Source organism: Limulus polyphemus, unplaced genomic scaffold (genome assembly GCF_000517525.1).
Source record: "Limulus polyphemus unplaced genomic scaffold, Limulus_polyphemus-2.1.2 Scaffold189, whole genome shotgun sequence".
Taxonomy (NCBI): Eukaryota; Metazoa; Arthropoda; class Merostomata; order Xiphosura; family Limulidae; genus Limulus; species Limulus polyphemus.
In genome coordinates, this window is record NW_013665799.1 from 681997 (window position 1) to 696510 (window position 14514).

Consider the following 14514-nt stretch of genomic DNA (forward strand, 5'->3'; position numbering starts at 1 on the left):
GAAATGTTGGCGTACCCAAGACGTCAAACAGATTTATTGCTAGAGCAATTCACTGATTAAACAACACAAAATAAATGAAAGACAGACTGTGATTACGGCTCTGCTAACCCCTTATTACTCACTCAAATATTCTACTCGCTTGACATTAACTACCTCTAATAATCCTTCTGTCTTGTTGATTTCGCACATTCTCTTCCATTTAAGCGTTTTTCGTAAGGGTCAGCCCATGAAAATCGAAGTTCTCCTTGCAAGCTTTCTGTCTGAGCCAGCTTTGATTATCTAACAGAGCTTAACTCATTTGCTGGAAATCCATCAGTTTGTTGTTTTCTCCTAGCGAAAGCGTTCGGTATTATTTTTCTTCAGTTTAATGAAATGAAAATGTTGTTTATAAAGTTCGTGTTGAAACACCTTTTCCTTGTATGATTCATATAGCCCACCCTTTCATTAAGTGACGATTTATTAGAAGAGACATAAACAAAAATAACTTACTTAGAAACTGAAAGAAGTCTTATTATATCGCTGCGTCTTCGATTAGTACTTATCAACATAAAAGAAGATCGCATAAGCAACGCAAAGAATTGTATTAGATTGAGATATTTAATCTACCAAACTAAATTTATTTGTCAAAAGTGTCACTTTGAGTAATAACACTCCTTGAGATTCATATATAATGTGATACAAAACTGAAGCCTCACAATGACTCAGCAGTAAGTCTGAAGGCTTATATCATTAAAATCCGGTTTCCATATCCGTGGTGAGCACAGCACAAACAGTCCATTGTGTAGCCTTGTGCTCAATAACAAACAAACAAATAAAAACTGACAAAGAAAAAGCCATGACAGTACACGTTTAACTAAAGTAAAACACATAGTTTGAACATTATTACAGAAATATAGCGAAGAATACTGTTGCTTGATGACAATTAAAATTAGCATATATCTAAAAAAAGTTTGGCTTGTGTAAATGCCAACAAATAGGTTAATGTTGTGATAATGTATAGAAACAGTATTGTTCGCAGTCAAGAGACGCGTTTTCTTTGTTCGTTATTCCAAATATCTGGTGTTTTGTGTTGAACCGGAAAAGGTTACCAGAAGTTGATACGTCTCGCTGTGACCACCATTCATGCCAACATGGTTTGCGTCATTGGGATGATGTGATGAATACCCGAACACAACTTTACAATAATCAACATGACTACTTACTGACGGATGGTCCACATAATTTTTGACTATGAGATACCGAAGATCATTTGAGTACCGTGAAGCGTATAATAAGTTGACGAATTCAGATGCTATTTAAAAGCATGTATCTATGTTGAATATTGGGCGGTTTCGTTCAGTTGTCTATCGCGTCAATCCAAAATGCTGGTCATCATTGACTTAAATGACAGACATATAGAGCAGATATAGCGCCCTTTGGTGAACATTTCCGCAAACCACGAATTATTGTTCTTTGTAGCGCCAATGGTATGCCTACCAAAATTATTGCTCTATGACGAATAGTCTCATTTTATTGATGTTTGAACAGGACAAGAAACTTTTATTCAGTACGATTACGTATAGTTATCTCAGTTATCAGAGTGTTAAAGTGTTCTAAGTTATTCTTGAATCATAACTATGTTCGGAGAAGACATTTAAATATTTCACTTATGTGGATATTTATCGGACGTCTCGAAGCTGGCCAAGCACTAAATATTTCTGAATCCATGATACAGTTTCTTTAAACTTTGAAAAATAGATGGTGATGTACAATACAAACAGATGACCGCTATCTACTAGTCATGGAAGTGACTCCAGACATCAAAGATACTTCGAAAACATGCCTATTAGGGAAGGTATCGAAAATTAATCAGACCCTTATCCATACTTTGACTTTAAGTTCACAACTTTAGTGACAGGCTGTCTTTCTTGCTTATAGTGACCAAGCTTCATAGCGTGAAGAAATGTCATTAACTGTTAAGATGTAAATTCATATATAACAAACTAAATGACCAAACTAAATGTAGACTAATTGACCAAACATTTGGATTTCAGATCACATGATAGTTCATTAAATGCCTGATTTATATAAACTGGACGCAAAACATTGATTGGCCATTTGCAGTAATAGTGGTTTCAACTTGTCAAATCTAAAATCTTCTACGTTTCTATTATCCTGTAATTAATTTGTGTAGTGTAGTTTGTTTTTGTCCACCTTGATATATTTTACGTAAATAATGCCATTGGTATGAAATTTATTCATAGTATTTAGTGCTTGATCGTCGATAAAATACCTTAATTTTAAAGTCAGCGTCATTATGAAAAAAAAAATATTTTTTTATTCCTAACAGTGTTTTTAAAGCAAAGTAACTAAAATAATATCGTCTAAAATGTAGGTAGGCTGGTTAATATCAGGCATTTTAACCTTAATATCTCTACTTAATTATTAATTCTAACAATATTTCAATTTTTTTAATTAATGCATTTGATAATGCCAGATATCTATAATAATGTCTACATATGCTCTCAGACAAATTCTATGTGATTGTTTAACTACCATCTATAGATATTAATAACGAATTAAGCATCAAATATTTTTAATATTCAGTATATTTTTCAAAAACAAAATTAAATTATCTGTGGGACGTGCAAGTAATCTGATATTGTACACTGTAAAATAAACTATGAGCCAATAAAAGACAGTTTAGTTCACCTTGTTAAATTTTTATGTTAATCTTTTGTGGTTATAACTAATTATGTCTACAAAATGTCTTGAAAAATTGAAAATTTTTCACAAATTTCGTTTAGATTACCATAAAAATTGGATTATTAAAAGATAAAAAAGAAGCTTGATATTAAATCAAGTGAATAAAAAGTTTGTTTGATTGTTATGAATTTCGCGCAAAGCTACATGAGGGCTATCTGCGCTAGCCGTCCCTAATTTACCAGTGTAAGACTAGAGGGAAGGCAGCTAGTCATCGCCACCCACCGCCAACTCTTGGGCTACTCTTTTACCAACGAATAGTGGGATTGATCGTTACATTATGGTGCCCCCACGGCTGAAAGGGCGAGCATGTTTGGGGTGACGGTGATTCCAATCCGCGACCCGCAGATTGCGAGTCGAGTGCCCTAACCACCTGGCCATGCCGGGCCGTGAATGAAGAGAAAAACAAAGAAAGAAGAAATTTTGTTCCAGATTCATTGGTTGGTTGAATACTTTAATTAAAAGAAAAGTAATGTGATATTAAACAGTTGGAAATAAAACCAATAATAAAAATATGAAGTTTAGTCCGCCGTCCGTACATATAAGATAAATTCTGTTTATTTATATGAGCAAGTAGTTTGGCATTAAACATTGTGGAATAAGATAAATGCCAAGAAAGCCAGAGTTTGATTCACTGATAAGTTGAGCTTTTTTATATTTAAATTAAAAATTAGGTACGCTCTATGTTACAATCAGGAATAAAAAATTTCTAGTTGTAAAAAATAAAACAACCTTTAACGATCGACTCACGGAAGTACCTTAAGCGCCAAAAACATTTAATGTTGACTGTGATTTAGCCGAAAGACTCCAAATAATAGCTTTTATGAGGACTTGCTTAAGATTTCCTTATGCCCGGAAAAACAGTCTTACAATAAGCAAGTAAGCTATCCTAAAAAGTAAAAAAATATTGTATTTGGTTTCGATTAACATTTTTATTTTCTAAATTGCTCAGTGACTAAGTAGATTTATCTGCTGATAAATAAGCAAATACCTTTGAAGCCTAACTCAACAGTAGAAAAAAGTAACGTTATTACTCCCTGTAATGTTTGTTTTGTTTCGAATTACGCTCAAAGCTACACAATGGCTATTTGCGCTAGTTGTCTCTAATTTTTAACACAATTTAATTTTTGGAAGTATTATTTCTTGCTTGAGAAAAAACACCTAGCTGTTTAAGCAAACTTGGTAAACAAATTTATGACTACTGTTTATTTCCGTCTTTTTTTTCTCTTCTGATTACAGGAATCTTGGTCGACGGAGAAATTTATTGTTATTTCTGATAAGAATTACAGAGCATTATTATTTCTGAACACAGATTCATGTTGTTTTTTTACGTTAAGACAGCACCAATTTCTTCCTTGATCATCTTGACGTGCTCTGTGACACAAAGGCTCGAACCATGCGCTATATTGAGTAAGTAAGTATTCAGACAACATCGTTCCAGTTGTCAATTTTTTTCTTTTTTTTTTTTTTACGTACTGCACCACTAGTAGTGATTTCATTACTTGCTTTTCTTGGCTCGCTGCCAAACTAGCCACTACTCACATAGCCTTATTTAAGGTCATTAAGACGCCGAGCCATCCGCGAAACTCCCAAAAGAAGCATTTCTAACAAGATCTATTCGCGATGGCTTTTCCACGTCCATTGGTTCACACCTTACCGACAACGCTTTATTACGGCTGCCTTCAACAGCCTATTCCTCACTTTGAAAACAAGATTATCGACGCTAGACCTTTTCATTTGGGAAAACAGATTCTCTCGCAGAGGGCACTTAGATAAGTTTGTTTGTTGTTGATCACAAAGCTATATAAATGGAATATCGGTACTATGCTCAAAATGGATATCGAAACTCGAGGTAAGTAGAAATATACACAAAAACAGGTTGAGTTTTTATGACAGAAGACTTTACACGAAGCGCTAGAACTGATTACACCTAAACGTTAAAAAAATGTAAAATTATATTTTGTTTGAAGTTAAAATACTATCATTGGTTGATAAACCTTATTAATATATTAACAAGAAAAACTTAAGTTATCAGAAAACCCCAACACTATCGTGCAATAAATCTATCTTCATTCAAATTATTGTTCGTAACTTTGTAATAGAAATAAAATAACATGAATAGTTAGAATAACCAGTCATTGGAATATCTAATAACATGACATTTATATTAAGGTCTCTACCAGTTAGTACCTGTCAGTCGCCATACTTTTAGTAGAGTAATATTTTCTATTCTGAAATCGAACACAAGTGTTTTAACAGTAGCTTTTCAATGTTTGTATTCCCTAGTGGTTAACGGTAAGTATGATGACTTACAACGCTATAATCTTGGGTTCGATTCCCAGCTGTGGACAGAATGCAGATAGTCAGTTGTGTACCTTTACACTAAAAAGTCAAAAACAACAACATCTAATGATGCATATAAAAATAGAAATACCAAGAAATCGGCGTAAAGTACCGAAACATGATGAAATATGCTGTCCTTCAAATTTTTTCTACTGTAAGGTAAAAGCTGTTTGTTTATACTTATTTAAAGAAACTTTTGAGTGTATAACGTTAAGATTTATTAAAGTCATAGTGTAACATTTAGTTTGACTAAATATATGATATATTATAAGATCAAATGCATTTTGTTATTTGTAAAAAATGACGAAGTTTATGATGCTTTAATGTTATTGACATTCCAGTATTTTCTTGCTGTATGAGCAATTACTTTTTAAAAGTTATCGTTTCTACTTGATCTGTTTAGTCTATTTTCCCATAAAATCTATTTTAGCTATAAAGTAAATGTTCTCATATTTGCTGTTTCTTGTATTGATAGATCAATAAGGTGTAACGAAAACCTTTTCATCAGAACGCCTGATAGTTTTCTGTGACATGGCGTTGAGAGTACTGTGGGGAAAACAGCATTTTCCGCCTTTTAGTCTGTCATCAAAACCTATGTACGAGGATTTCAAATACAAGAAAGAGTTAAAATACTTTTCCTCCAAAGAGTTTTAAGCATTAGACGAATATGTTTCAAAAAAGAATTACCAATTTGTTATAACCTTAATAAAACGGTAAATCGTAATTTTTGTCTGAAGTTTCAAGTTTCTTAAGCGATAACAATGTACGAACTTGTACAAAAAAATAATGTTTGTAACTAAAAATAAATGTAGCAAATGAATAATAAGAATTGAAATGTAAACAACTGCATTAAAATATGAATTGTTTGTCTTCTAATATATATATAGTTTTTATTTCGTGTGATAATATAATTTGTAATATAAAGTATAGTTTTGTTGTTGTTTTACAAAAACCTACACAATGGTCTATCTAAGCTCTACTCACCACGACTATCGAAACACGATCTTTAGCGTCGTAAGCCTGCATATTTACTGCTGAGTCATTAGGGGGGGAATTAATAACCGCTGACCAATAGTTGGGTAGAAATGTTATAAATCAAATAGAATAGTTCTTTTTTATTCAAAATGAAATTATGGAGAATAGAACATTTAAGTTAGTTTAATCTAATGTAAAATTGTTAGATTGTTATACACTGTCAGGACTTCTAACCTATTTTTGCAGTGTATTGGATAATACATCGACCAAACATTTATAAAAACAAGTAAACATAAAACTACGAAATCTCAGACACTCGTTATCTATATTTGATTTTTATATTTACTAGGTTATCACGACCAATAACACAATTGTTGATGTAACGGAAATGTTGATTGGTGCGAACAGCAGCAACATTCCCAGTTGGAGAGTACGGTGTCAGATACGGTTAACGATCAACCAGCAAGTTCTTGCAGTTACATTCGTAGCTCGGTCAACGCGTGCTGAACGCTCCTGTTTTTGTAGATGAGGCACAGTCATGAGGTACAGACCGTATTACTGGATCATCCAAATGATTCTTGCGGTATTAATTCAAGCTGAAGGTAAGTTTAGTATTGACATTCGTGTATAGATAATTATTTTAAAAACAAAATTATAGACAAGTAGTCTAAGTTTTATATTTCTAAGAATACAGAATAATAGCGTTATCATCATGATCCTTCAGAAGCAGGGCTGTATAAAACGTCAATCTGCTATAAGAGCCACTTTATATAAAGCCCTCTTTTGGGTTTTGCTATAATGCTAGCGTTATTTGATAATAACTGCTTTTAAGCTATGTTAACATCTTGTAACATAAAATTATTTTGTTTGTATTACGGCAGATTGGCGTTAGTTAGACGTACATTGCTAAATTTTTCAAAACTGGTTTTCATTATTTGTTTAGTTGGTTGATACTCCAGTGTAAATACTATTTGAGGATATGATTTTAAGTACGGTAATACTTAATAGTAGGGATCGACAAGGATTCCAAATAATTCACGCGCCGAAAAAACACCCTATCGAATTCCTAAGCGCATATATACTAATAATGCACTAAAAGGTCGCTAACATTTCCGGTATAACAATTCAAAAATTTCTAAACCAGCAACGTTTTCGTCAACTACCTACCTACCTGATCACGTCAGCGGGATTAGCGCCTAGACAGGTCGGACTATCGCTACAAGATTTCTCCAGCCTACTTTACTGATCTGTGGGTATCTGCTTTTCATACTCCGATAAAAATCTATGTAATATAAATGGTAAACATATCATGCACGTACTTAAATATATTTTCAACCCAACGGATGGTGCTACAAATCGATGGATAGACACGCGACAATTTCTAAAGGTAAAGCATATACTTTATATAGATATAACATAAAAAGTAAACAAACAAGAGTATTAAAAATTATGAATTTTAAAATGAAGTTAGTATCCTGCTACAAAAAGTAATGAAACAAAAATTAAAACCCCAATCACAAATTTCTAAAATTTAATCCCTACTTTGGCAGCTTTATACACTTATCTGTAGGCCAAAATACGTATTAAATTTTATAAATTCGTGACTGGTTTTAATTCTTGTTTCATTGCTTTTTATAACAGGATCACTACTTCATTCTAAACTTCATATTTTTTTAATACTCTTGTTTCATTATTTTTTACAACAGGATTCCTACTTCATTTTAAAATTCATAATTTTTTAATACTCTTGTATATATAAATTATGCATACATAAGGAAAACAGGGAAAGGAAAAAAAGATACACGTTCAACAAGACTTACATAAAACTGTTGAATATCAGCTAGTACATTAACATAAAGTATTCTGATTTCGGTTCTAACTGTTTTCCTGATAAAGCAAATTAAAACCAAGTAAGCATTAAGGTTCGCCATTAAGAAATGTTTCACAAACAAGAAACACAGCATGTTTCCAAAATTGTATCTCGTTATAAAATGTATGTGTAGACTTTGTTTTCCTTCAGCCTAGCTCATTCCTTCTATTTAATTCTATTAAGAAAAAATTAAGTGATACATCGTTTTTCAGAAAAATATATGTATTGCAATTAATTTAATTTTCCTATTATTTATGTCCCCAGTGGCACAGCGGTATGTCTACGGACTTACAACGCTAGAAACCGGGTTTCGATAACCATGGTGGGCAGAGCACAGATAGCCATTTGTGTAGCTTTGTGCTTAACTTCAAACAAACAAACCTATTATTTATAACTTCTTAAATATCCAGCGCAATTTATGATTGATAATACTCGGTGAATGCTGGAGCTGTGCTTCTTTTTTTAAGAGCTTAAAAACTAGTCTTAGCGCTGTAATTGTTTCTAAAACAATAAGTCAGTTCGAAGCTGTACTAAATTTATAAGCTACACAGAGTTTTATTGACAAGGTAAGAAAACAAAATTTGCAATATAGTGTCATTATTAAGAACTTTGGATTAGAGGTAAACTAACTATATAACGCAAAACTAAAATAATTGAGAAAAGTAACTTATAAATTGATACATACAATCCTGTGAAACTCACTGGCTAGAAATAATAATGTTAAACAAAAGCAACTGCAGTCATTAGAATGCTTTGAATGATCAGCTAGATTCGATCGCTGTTGATGATATTTTCAGCCATAATTCTAATAAATTCTCATGATTATGAAACATATATGAAGAAAGAAGTGAAAAGATGACTTTTGACTTACAAGTGAAATAAAAGAAACGAAAATTGTATTTTAGTTATACTTCATAGATAAGGTTAGCATTACAAAAAAGATCATAACAGGGCAGTGTTTATTAATTACTGTTTAATTTAACCGTTATTTTACATCACTGGCAACGCGCGCTCAAGAGAGAAATGATGTAGTTATATTCAAAATATAATAGTTATACCTTACTATTCTCTAAAACGTGTCCCCCGCTTATAAACTTACAATGCTCAAATTCGGGGATCGATTCTCCTCGGTGGGCATAGCCCAGATAGTCCATTGTATAGCTTTCGGCTGAAAACATAAAGACAACTGTAAAATAGTTTCCATTTGGATTTAAGCCTTATAACAAATTAATGCAAACGTTTCGAATGGTATTACTTAAGATGACGATGTTTAGTTGACTTGACAGAATAATGCGTTGTGTTTTAATGCTTTTTGACTTCGAAATAAAAATACGCCTAACAATGAAACTTGAGTAAAATGTAGTTAAGCACTGATAAAACTGAATGGACGCTCAACTTCTTTTTACACATGATCACTGAAACTTCTCACTGTTTTATCACACTGTAGTTGATCCCAAGGATTTTATTTCCTAGATTCCCAACCCTCAAACGAGATACAAAAAGAAGTAAATAAAGCAAAAACAAAATATTGACCTAAATATAAATTTTAGTTGATAAATTTACTTATAAATGAAGTTGGTCTTTCTCGGAAAGATCATATGATCTCATGTTTTATCTAATTCAATCCAGTTAAACCACTTTAACTATACACGCCTGGTTACAGTAACTGCCTTGACTGTGCACTGGCTAGGTTACCATAGCAACATTATAGCGTGGAAATGACCTACAGAGACAGACAGAGAACCTCACAGCTGCTTTTAGTACAGCGAAACTAATGGGAAAATATGCATTGTAAAATTAGAACCTAATAAAAACATGCTCTTAATAATTTTAATTCTTCCAAAGATGGACATGATGCTAATCAGTATTACCAGACACACATACTTGTTTTCTTTCGAACTTTCACCTATCTGCAAATATAATTCACTGTATCAGATGTGACTCCTGGCATCAACAGTGCTTAGTCTGCTGAAACTTAAGAGACAGGCATTTTAATGCGTATTGTATTTTTGTGTTTCTTTATTCCAAGTTCCGTATATGTGTGTGGCCCCAGTAGAAGAGGAGACTTGTGAGTTTATGGCTTCACATCTATTACACTGCTGATGAGAGAGAAAGACCTAATAAATGGTAGGGTGGTGGGATGGCATCTTATTTGTCATTGTTATGCTGGATTAGTAGAAGGGAAGCATCTCTCGTAGGCAATCCTTGTATTATGTGACGTTAGGTGTTTGGAATGCAGGACGTCACTATGGGAATGACCATTTTTCTCTTTTCTTTGTGCTTTTGGTTTGTTAGGAATTTTGCACAAAACTACACGAGGGTTATCTGCGCTAGCCGTCCATAATTTAGCAGTTAAAGACTAGAGGGAAGGCAGGTAGTCGTCACCACCCACCGCCAACTCTTGGGCTACTCTTTTTATGAACGAATAGTTGGATTGACCGTCACATTATAACGCCCCACGGCTGAAAGGGCGAGCATGTTTGATGGGATGGGGATTCGAACCCGCGACCCTCAAATTGCGAGTCGAGCGCCTTAACAACCTGGCCATGCTTTTCTTTGTGCCAACTCTGGTAAAAATGTGAAGATGCTGCGCATGGTACCAAAGTGAGGAATTGAGAGTGACTATTACTTTCTTTCAAGTTTAATACTATGCTTTTAATCGACCACTGTGTGACATTCAACATAATCTAGTTCCTGTATCACAGTTTTGTATTTTTATTTAACAATATTTTCAAAGCTAAACTGTTCACACATAAATTGTAGAATTAACAGGTTTACTTCATTCAAAGTACTTCACAACACCTGCCTTAATGTATGGCCTTCAATCACTTGGTTGGTTGCAGCTGCTCACCTAGGTTTGGAAGAATCGGGCAATTAAACTATTAGTAATTAATCAACCATGTGAGTGTTAAAATGCAGCTGCTATGACCAGTATCCCATATGGTTAGATAACAAGTTGGGAATGAGGAGAGAAAGAGTCATCTGACGCTCTTGCTTAAGTGTTTTTTCTATATCTGCTTGCTTTATTTTTAGACTACAAGAACCACGTTTCTTTTTGGTGGAGCTCATAAGCACAAGAGAACGAGGAGAGACACTGGTTTGTGGTTAGGGTTGGGAGAGGTGATTCATGCTCATAAGAGCTCAGGCCTGGACACCGAATTCTTCCAAGCTCCTTGCTAGGCTCTCCAATCGTCTGCCTAATCTTGGGGCTGAAACAGAACCATTGGTAAGGCTCTTAGTCAGGAACACCTTTGGCTAGTTTCAGCACAATGGAGTGGAGGTGCAGTCCTTGTCTTTAGGACTTCACTCAAGTAAGAGACTCTGTTGTAGGTAGCCAATACATACGATCTCACTATTGGAATGACGAGCATTCATCGTGATGGTTTCAACCCATCGGCATTTTCCCTAATGATATCCAAAAGCATGCTAGATTGACGTGAAAAAGCATCAGAAAATAAACCAAACGACCCAAGTGCTTTTATAAAGTGGATATTTCTTCATCAGGGTGTAAATGGCATTCTAGAAGCATTTCGGTTATTAGGTTTTTTTCTGAGACTAATTACCTCTGTATTTCCAGGTTAGATTGAAAGTTGAGGAGACTGATATACTTGAATGAGCGGGATTAAGTGGTTTGGATTTCAGCAAAGAATATTTACTGAATGTACAAAGGGATCGGATGCAGAATCAACCTTACAAAACATATGATCAATATAATTCTGGTTAGGGTATGTTAAACACGCTTACGGACAAGACTACTTCTTGTGTTTCAATGATCAAAGAACCCTTAAATAATTAGTTGGTCATTGTAAGTTCGTGGATCAAAGTACCAAGATAATCGCACCATAAAAATCATGGTCTTGTACCTGTGCACTTATTAGTTGCGTCAGATGCCTCTGGATTTCGAGCTAGTGGAAAGACAGCAATCTTTATTATATTCTAAACAAGTTAATGAGAAAAAACATGTAAATCTACCAACATTTAGTGATGTAACAAAGGAGGATTCGAACAAATTTTCCGGAGATTTAAAAGTCTAGCTGTACGGAATAATTTATTACAGATCAAGCAACACAGTATCACCTGTTTACTTCGGATGTAGATAGGTTCTTCCAAAGGTTTAAATAGGTAGCTGCAGGGCATGCTTTGTCACAGATAAAGCAGTACGTTATCTCCCGTTTGAAATAAAAGGTCAAGAAGCTATGATACAGTTCCAAACCTGTCAATTAAAAGCTATGCAAGAATTCTAGAATCTAGTGATTAGACAGAAGAGATGTTCAAAGATGAGATACTACAGTCATCAGAAGCTGTAGTCGTCATCAGTAGTCATCGTCAATAAGACAAAATAAATGTTGAAGTTCTGAATGTGCTTCAGATGGGTGAATTCAGTATCGCACCTTGACATGTTTCCGTTGCCTCATACTGGCATCTGACTTCTGACCAGTTGAAGTTCGTGATGAGAGTAAACTTAAGGCTGCTTGAGAAAACTTCAAAGAATTTCGAGTGATTTCATGCATTCGGACTTAGCAATACGTCAAGCACCTTTGAGAGGCTGATGATGCCCGCATTATGTGATATGTAATGGAAACGAAGTCTGTTATGTGTGAAATACATATTATTTTTTGGCTAAACACTTCAAATCACTACTGACTGAGAAATTCAGGTGAATCCCCAGCGATCAAATTTAAATGGATAAGTATTCGGACGAATGGTTCGAGTTTGACAGCTATTTCAAATTTCACTGTGTGAAACCGACGTATAACACCACGCGTAGCACTAACCTTTGCTGATCGTCCATATATCCAGTAGGTTTGAATGGCAATTGACGCACACCCACGTAGTCTCGTCATCATTATCATCAGTATAATTCTCGTAACAGATAACAATTTTTTTTACAGAAATTGCTGTATCTTTTTCTATCAGGTAATCAGATGTTTGGCATGCTTTTTTTCTGCATGCAAAGTAAACTTTTAGTTCGCTTGTATTTTATATATTATATTCTTTTTAGTTATACGCAAAACAAGAATACTTTTGAAAATGGATAATGCCACATGTTGTATCTTATCGGTAAAGCTTATTACTTCACTTTTCAGAAAGAGTTCACTCAAACTCTTTGTTTTGTGTAGCTCTTAAAATTTATATTATTATTTTCTGTGTATATACTCTGCTACTTTGGTTTACACAGTGTTTTTTTGTTGTTGTTGTTGCCTAGAAGCGTTATTCTGTGCGCGTTTATCTTCTGGTACAAATATTTTGTTTTTCTTTTTGTCAGGTATTCCATTATTTATCAGTTAACCATATATGGAGAATTCTAAGTGCATCAAAGTGAAAAACAAACAAACAATGCATTGTTCAATATTTCACTAACTATCACAGCAAAAATTACAAATTCTTCTCATGTCAAGGAATAAGAAGAACTTATGTTAATCAAACTTTAGATGTGATGCTTTCAAAGCTTACCGATTATACATTAACAAATATATGCTTGATGCTCATGTGTGCTTCAATAGCCAGGATAGAAATCATATTTAGTAACTAATACCATTTTAGTTTATGTTCATCTTAGTGCCTCGTTTTTGTTATTTTTGTTGTTTTCACAGTTCTAACCACTAATATCCTTGTTGGATTTCATGATTGTCGTTAGTTTTATATAAATAGCAGTCGCCACAATCTCCAAAAATATGTTTTCATTCTGTATAGGCTGACTATTGCACCACTTTTGTAACCTGTCACTATTCGATGTCCAGTCTCTTACGAATTTTCAGGTGCACTGACTTTTTTATCGATAACAACTGCCATAGGTTCTGATTTTTAAGCTAGATAGTTTTATAACTTTTTACTTTACGTTTCCTGTTCGTATCTTTACCAGCTAAATTTTCACTGCGTACTTTCATCTTTTCCTCAATACATCATTGTTGGATTTTGGTTATATTATTATGATTTACTTGAGTTTCAACTGTCGTGGGCTCCAAAGTTAGAGCTGCATACCTTAGAGACTTAATAGGAATAGTCCTCATAACCTGCTCTATCTATCGTATATCATTTCCTATCTTTTTCCTCGAGCATTCGTACTAAATTTTCTAGCTATTGACTTTAACGTAGCTGACAACTGTCACAGACTTCAAAGCTGAGAATATTTTCTTTATAAAATATTCATGATGCTAAGAAATAACGCAGGATAAGAATTTGATGAATCACGCCCTAATATTCTGCCAGTATATGTGAATCACTTGCAGATCATACTCCTGGACTACAATAAATCCATAAACAACCACCTCAAATATGTACATTTAATTTACATGTTAATAATATTCAATCTCTGTATAACGAAATACTCAACACTATCTCATTTTTAACAAAATAATTAACACATGTGGCTTTTCATTTGAACAGCCTCCGATGGATCAACGGTAAGCTTGAGGGCTTATAATACTAAAATTCGGAATTCTATTCCTGTGGTGGGCACAGCATAGATAGCCCATTATGCAGATTTCAGCTTAACGGTAAACAGTAAAAAGCACTTCAGCAAAATAGGTGGCAATGTTCAGGCGCGTCAGGCACATAGTTAATTTTGAGTGGTTTGTAATATA

At 33.9% G+C, this 14514-nt stretch overlaps 1 protein-coding gene across 1 annotated transcript in view; it reads left to right on the plus strand.

Moving 5' to 3' along the window:
* The first annotated feature begins 4500 nt into the window (after nt 1-4500).
* LOC106478204 (Down syndrome cell adhesion molecule-like protein Dscam2) overlaps nt 4501-14514 on the plus strand; it is a 123612-nt gene continuing 113598 nt past the window's right edge. The window contains exons 1-2 of the mRNA XM_022381762.1: nt 4501-4594; nt 6410-6662. Coding sequence (XP_022237470.1) covers nt 6599-6662 — 64 coding nt within the window. The 5' untranslated portion in view covers nt 4501-4594; nt 6410-6598. The remainder of the gene's footprint in view (nt 4595-6409; nt 6663-14514) is intronic.